General features: G+C 34.6%; 1 protein-coding gene across 1 annotated transcript in view; it reads left to right on the top strand.

The window, feature by feature from the left end:
* Positions 1-2,337: 2,337 nt before the first annotated feature.
* TyrRS (Tyrosyl-tRNA synthetase) overlaps positions 2,338-6,911 on the top strand; it is a 10,397-nt gene continuing 5,823 nt past the window's right edge. The window contains exons 1-4 of the mRNA XM_018522420.1: positions 2,338-2,407; positions 4,444-4,851; positions 5,219-5,481; positions 5,581-5,796. Coding sequence (XP_018377922.1) covers positions 4,478-4,851; positions 5,219-5,481; positions 5,581-5,796 — 853 coding nt within the window. The 5' untranslated portion in view covers positions 2,338-2,407; positions 4,444-4,477. The remainder of the gene's footprint in view (positions 2,408-4,443; positions 4,852-5,218; positions 5,482-5,580; positions 5,797-6,911) is intronic.

Genomic DNA, 6,911 nt, shown 5'->3' with positions numbered 1-6,911 from the left:
GTTGAGAGAGAAACAATACAAGCCATTATCAAAGAATGTAAGAAAAATGTCTTTTAAGTGAACCCCAAATAGGAATTATATACAACAGAATAGAATTCATATATATAGTTTCTTTTCTTAAACATGCAGAAATGCAGAAATATATTTCGTTATCATTTTACTCCACATACACACACACACACACACGCGACACGTTTCATAAAGGCCCGTCTACAATACACGGAGTAAGAAGTAAGAGTAAGAAATTGACCAATCACAGTCGAATGTGAGAAGAATAATCGACTGTGCATTGGTCAATTTCTTATTCTTACTTCTTACTCCGTGTATTGTAGACGACACCTTACATCTCGCGACACAACATACGACACAGAGACATCTTGCTGATTGCTACCGCACAGTGAACGCGGAAACGACGAAACGTTTGCCGCGCGGCAACATACGACACGATCTCACACGATCTAGGTTCGGGTAGAGTCCTAGATTTATCTGAGAGGCGCAACCGGTGTTATGCATTCCGATTCGCTGTTGCAATCTGACCAATTGCGTGACTTGGCAGCCATTTATAGTTTAGTGACATATTACTATTTCATTTTATCCTATACATTCTATCTCACATTATCCTACACGTCTTATCTTGTTTGACATAGTTTAAATGCAGTTTCATAGTCCCCTCGTGATTGGTCGCCGCCATTTTTAGGCGCTTTCGATGTGTTAGTGAATCTGTGAATTGGTGTGAGCAACTGTTTCATGGTGTAGTAGTACAACAGGCGCGAACGCGTCTATTTGTGCCATGCGTTATTTGTGCAGTTTCCGGCCGGCGCCCAGCAATGGCGTCCTTCCGATCTTATGTCTTGACTCTCATTATAGGGACTCTAACCCCATCGGGCCGAAAACGCTAATGTCTTTGGTTGTGTCCGTATGTATGTACACTGCTGTTCATTAATCGAATCCCTCGAGTGTAGGAGGGTGGAGAAGTGTGTACATACATGGCGCGCCCACCTATACCCAAGTACGACTAAAGTGAGACTCGATTATTGAACAGCAGTGTACGAACATGCATACATAAAAATTTTCATTTTTCACGTTTCCGCTCTAACGAAAATTATGCTCATCAAATGAAAAGCACCCTACCCTTGTTATCCCTTCCACCATTGGTTACAGGTTAGGGACTCCCTTAGAACATATATAAATGGGAGGGACATAGGGCGCTGAACGTGAAGCCACATCTGTGTGAGAGAGAAAGGTAGTAAGGGATAAATGTTCGCAATGCGCATGCGCAGCACCGTCATCTGTGTGAATTGTACAGTTGTTCAGTGTTTTTACACATTCGTTTTACACAGGTGTGTAAAACGTGATGCTGCGCATACGCATTGGGAACATTTATCCCTTACTACCTTTCTCTCTTGCACAGACGTTTGCATCAGCGCGAGCCATGGGAAGTATAGGCAATGCCCGTTCCATTTATATATGTTCTAAGGGGACTCCGCACAATAAAAGGAACAGGGAATAGAAAACAGAGAATAATGTCCGTATTCATAGTCAGGCCCATGGTATAAAGACAAGGGTATGCTCATCCCGTGGAAACCCACTGCGCATCTCAACAAGCTTACGTCACATTCGTAAAAGAGAGAAAGAGAGAAGTTTATATGTATACACAACCCCTCTCTTTCTCTCCTTCGAAACGTGACGTATGTTGGTTGAACGTCACGTGGTACCTATATGCACATAAGCATACCCTTGTCTTGTAACATGGTCAGGCCTTATATTTAAGGCTTCCTTAAATTTATCTTTAGATGCTCAGTAGCCAATAAAATAATTCGTAGAGCATCCGAAGATAATATTTAAGGGAGCCTTAAATATAAGGCCTGACTATGAATACGGGTATAAGAATTTCAACCTATCAGAAATCATGTATTGTGGAATACGCAATGTGTATTCCACAATATATGATTTCTGATAGGTTGAAATTCTTATTCTGGATTCACACTGCATCCGATTTGCGTCGTACGATGCTCTTTAACCAATCAGAAAACAGAATTACGCCGTACCGATAATGTACGTCTTATGCTGGATTTACACTGCATCCGATTTGCGTCGTACGACGCGCTGCAACCAATCAGAAAACAGGATTTCGATGGATTTTGTTTCGTATCATCGGAATCCTGTTTTCTGATTGGTTGCAGAGCGTCGTACGACGCAAATCGGATGCACTGTGAATCCAGCAATCGGAATTCTGTTTTCTGACTGGTTGCGGAGTGTCGTACGACGCAATTCGGATGCAGTGTGAATCAAGCATTACAGGAAAAAGGCCCTCTTATGTTATCTATTATCTCTCAGGTTTCTCTCTGATAGTAGATATGTAGGTACAGTTTAGTTTTCATTTGAGTTCGGTGGATTTTGATGTCTGGTAAGTATAGTAATAAAAAGGGTTAATTTTATCACATTAATAGGATAAATATCTTTAAATGGGGTTTAAATGTAAAGTTACAGTAATTGGTAATTATATAGTTTAGCACAATTACCTCTAAAATCAATAAAATTAGGCTTATTTAACGCGTTTTTTTGCATAAAACGAAAGAATCTGGTAAAAATAAGTGTCGCTCTGCTTCGCGAACCAAGTTATTGAGCATCAAAGTTGACGACTATTGAGGTTAGGAATTCTGTCAGAGGCAACACGAGGTCTAGAATTGTACTGTTGCACGTGGTTACACCGGTTACACGTGGATTTCGACTCTCCAGTTTCTCACGCGAAGCGACTTTCACCCCACTTCCCCCCTCTGCCAAGGGGCGCACGATTTCTGAGTTCTGTAATTGTATTCTTGCGCGTGGATTTCGACTTTCCACGCGAAACGAACTGAAACGAGCTGAAGCTGCGAAAGGTTGAACTGTGTAATTATCCAAAAGAGAAAATATTACTTTTTAAAGAAGCAATATCTAATAAAGAAAAAATAAATAAATAAATGAAATAAAGAATTTATGAAAAAAATTTTATATTAAATCTGTGTTTATATATATAGTAGACATATGTTAAAAGTTATTGGTAATTTTATAGAAAAACAGCTCGGTTGATTTTGACCTTGACATACAGAGTAGATACTGAGTATTAAAAATACTCTAAAAAAGACATTTTAAGGTGATTGTTCACACAAATTCGAGACGAAAAATTCATATGACCTAATATACGAAACGGCCTAGTTTTAATTGTTTTAAAGATAATAGGGTGTCAAACTTAAAAGAAAAATTTCATTTTTTTTTTAATTTTAAGAATCACTCGAATTATTGAAATTTTAGATGAAATTTTGTATATGCAAAGGTAATAATATATTATAGTTTCTAAGTTACACTTGGAGCTTCTTTCACCAACTTCTGATTAAATTAATCAACGCTCAACTCGCAGAAGTGCCTCCCTTCTTTTTCTTCTAAACTGTATAATAATCACTTTGACAATCGTGATGTGAGTTAACCATGAATTAGTTAATCGATGTTGGTAAAAGAGACCTTTAAAGTTAATGTTTAGTAATTTTGATAAAAAAATCTATATATTAGGGCTACGTTCCAAAACTTCCTCTCCGAGTAAAATTTTACTCGAAATATATAGTACACGTAACGTATACTATAGCATATAGAATAAAATCTTCCTCTAAGAGGAAGCTTTGGAATGTAGCCTAGGACTCCTAGCAGTCAAAGTTCTGATAATCTTTACTGTAACATATGTGTATGTTATCAAGAACATTCTTCTGAATAACGATCAAAAGATTTTAGCCAATGGTCATTGTTTATTACAGTTATTAATAAATAAACAATGACAATATGTAGATATATATGTTCAGCTTTATAATTTGAATTTTACCTAGTATGTTTGTATAAATATCACGCTGCATATTAATTATATATATAATAAACGAATGCATGACTACCCTTCTCCATCTAAGTATTTTTTTTTTAAATAAATTAATAATTTAATTTGACAGTAAGAAATTCATCTGTTTTCCATTTAGTGGTCAACAATTGCATTGATAATGTGATAGGTAAAATGTACTGAGTAGCATAACATAACAAAGAAACGTAAATACTTATTATCGTTCACTATTTATATATATGTATGTGTGTGTGTGTATGTGTACTGTGTAAGTATATATATATATATATATATATAAAATACTATGTATGCTATAAGAAAATAACATTCTAAGCAAACTTAATTTTGGTTTTTACTATTATCTTTATATAACGTTTAATATTTCAGAAACTATAAATTATTGAAAAAATATTATTTATGAGTAAACTCTATACTCAAGTAACACAGCAGCGCTTGCTAAGCGCTAAAAATGTGATTATATGCGCTTTTTTAACGCTTTGTAAGCGCTGTGTGCTACTTGGGTAATCTAAAGTCATTTTCGCTGTGTAACTTTTTATATAAAATTTCTATTATCATTTATTTAGGTAATTATAAAAAATAGTTTGCTATACAAAAAAGATGGCTTTGACATGGACCAACAAATACAAGCTTATTACCAGAAATCTAGCAGAATGGCTGGGAGATGAGAAACTTAAGAGTATCTTAAAGGAGCGTGATTTGAAGTTGTATTGGGGTACAGCTACAACAGGAAAGCCTCATATTGGCTATTTCGTCCCTATGTCTAAGATAGCTGATTTCTTACGGGCTCAAACCGAGGTGATAATTCTCTTTGCAGACCTTCATGCATACTTAGATAACATGAAAGCACCATGGGAGCTTCTAGAGCTTCGTACTCAATATTATGAGGCTATAATCAAATCGATGTTAAAGTCAATCGATGTACCATTAGATAAATTAAAATTTGTTAAAGGCACAGATTATCAGTTGTCCAAGTAAGTATTATTGTAAATAAATTCTTTGCATCTTGTATTTTGAATTATATACTCTATTTTTCTGATATATACGGCCGAGTTGATAGAAGAGCGAAACAAATCACAAATTAGTATTAGGATTGCACTGTTCAAATTTTAAAAATCATGAATTTATAACATGAGTTTCAAAGAATGCATATAATTGAATACATATAATTGAAAGCATAACAAAAAATAAAGTTACGCATGTTCTAATTACAACGTTGTTCCAATTTAGAATTTAAAAAAAAAAGTTATATTGGAAAGTAATTTTAAGATATGTGTCACTTTTTCTATCAACGCGGCGATATATTTATTAATACTATTACAATTAACATTTCTTTTCGAGGGAATACACATTAGATGTATATCGTTTGAGCTCGTTGGTGACAGAACATGATGCGAAGAAAGCAGGTGCTGAAGTCGTTAAGCAAGTTTCTAATCCATTGCTATCGGGTCTTCTTTATCCGGGTCTACAAGCACTCGATGAGTATCACTTAAAGGTGGACGCACAATTTGGTGGCGTCGATCAAAGAAAGATCTTCACCTTCTCAGAGAAATATTTACCAATGCTAGGTTATGAAAAACATATCCATCTGATGAATCCGATGAGTCAGTATTGTGCACTAAAATTAATTGGATCCTTTGTGTGTTATTGCATTTAAATATGATGCAATTATTATAACTTTTTCATATTTGCCTTTTGTTCAGTTCCTGGCTTGACTGGTGCTAAAATGTCTTCATCTGAGGAAGATTCTAAGATTGATTTATTGGATAATCCTGTGACAGTAAAGAAGAAGCTGAAGAAAGCATTTTGTGAACCCGGAAATATCACAGATAATGGAATTTTAGCATTTTCTAAACACGTTATATTTCCATTATTTAAAAATGGCGAAAATTTTAATGTACCAAGAACTGCAGAATTTGGTAGGTGGTTTATACATGATGTCCCAGAATGATCGCGAAATATTTCATGTGCTGATAAAGCGGACTAAACTAAATCGACAAATCTTCTATCATTTCACAATAGTTAACAAGATATTAATTACTAAAAATTGCTGAATATATATATATATATATGGGGCATTCTTTGCCAAATCGATCAAGCCTCTGTCCAAAATTGATATGGACGGATTTCAACGTTTGACCCCGGAAAATGTTCGTCTTGAAAAGAGCTTTTAAATGAACCGTGGTCTTTTCGAAAATTCAAAATGGTGTCGCTGTATAACTTCGAAAGAGAAAAAAATAATTTAATTTTTAACTTATAACGCGCAAAAAATGTATGATAGCGTAGATTAAAAAATGCCTTTCATGATAAAAATTATTTGTTCGTTTACCGGCTTTAAATTTGTGTAATATAGTTTATATTATGATTAATATTATGCACATAAGTATTCCTTATATTTGTAATCAACTATCATAAAAGTGAATAATAAATTTCTTAATTGAAAGGTAAAATTATCAAAAAATAGGTAGATTTCATCGTATAAAACGACAATAAGGACAACTGTTAAGAAAGTCAAAAAACTTATATACATGACAGACGGTGCAAAGCAGCATTTTAAAAATCGGTTCCAAATCGCTAATCTGCTCAACCATAAAGAAGATTTCGAACTGGACGCGGAATGGCATTACTGTGTTACTGCACACGGTAAGAGCGGATATGACGGTTTAGGGGCTATTTTCAAGCGAGAAGCTTATCGAGTAAGTCTCCTACAAAAACCGACAGAAGCTATTTTGACACCTGAAGCTCTATTTCATTGGGCAAATACTCATTTCGAAAATATTAAAATATTCTATTTCAGTAAGTTTGATCACAATAAATCAATGAGACACTTAAATAAGAGATTTTGTAAAGCGCCGCGTGTACCCGAAATTCTAAAGAATCATTCATTCACTATCAAAGATTCAAAGACTTTGATAATCAAAAGATATTCAAACGTTGCAACAGGTGTAGAATTTACGATTTGAAGTATGGAATACATATTCAAGATTAACAGCCAAAAAATTTTAAAAAAGTTAAAAAAAACATAAAATTTTGA

This window comes from Trachymyrmex cornetzi, unplaced genomic scaffold, assembly GCF_001594075.2.
Source record: "Trachymyrmex cornetzi isolate Tcor2-1 unplaced genomic scaffold, Tcor1.1 scaffold1002, whole genome shotgun sequence".
Taxonomy (NCBI): Eukaryota; Metazoa; Arthropoda; class Insecta; order Hymenoptera; family Formicidae; genus Trachymyrmex; species Trachymyrmex cornetzi.
This window is presented reverse-complemented; position numbering and strand designations above follow the sequence as displayed.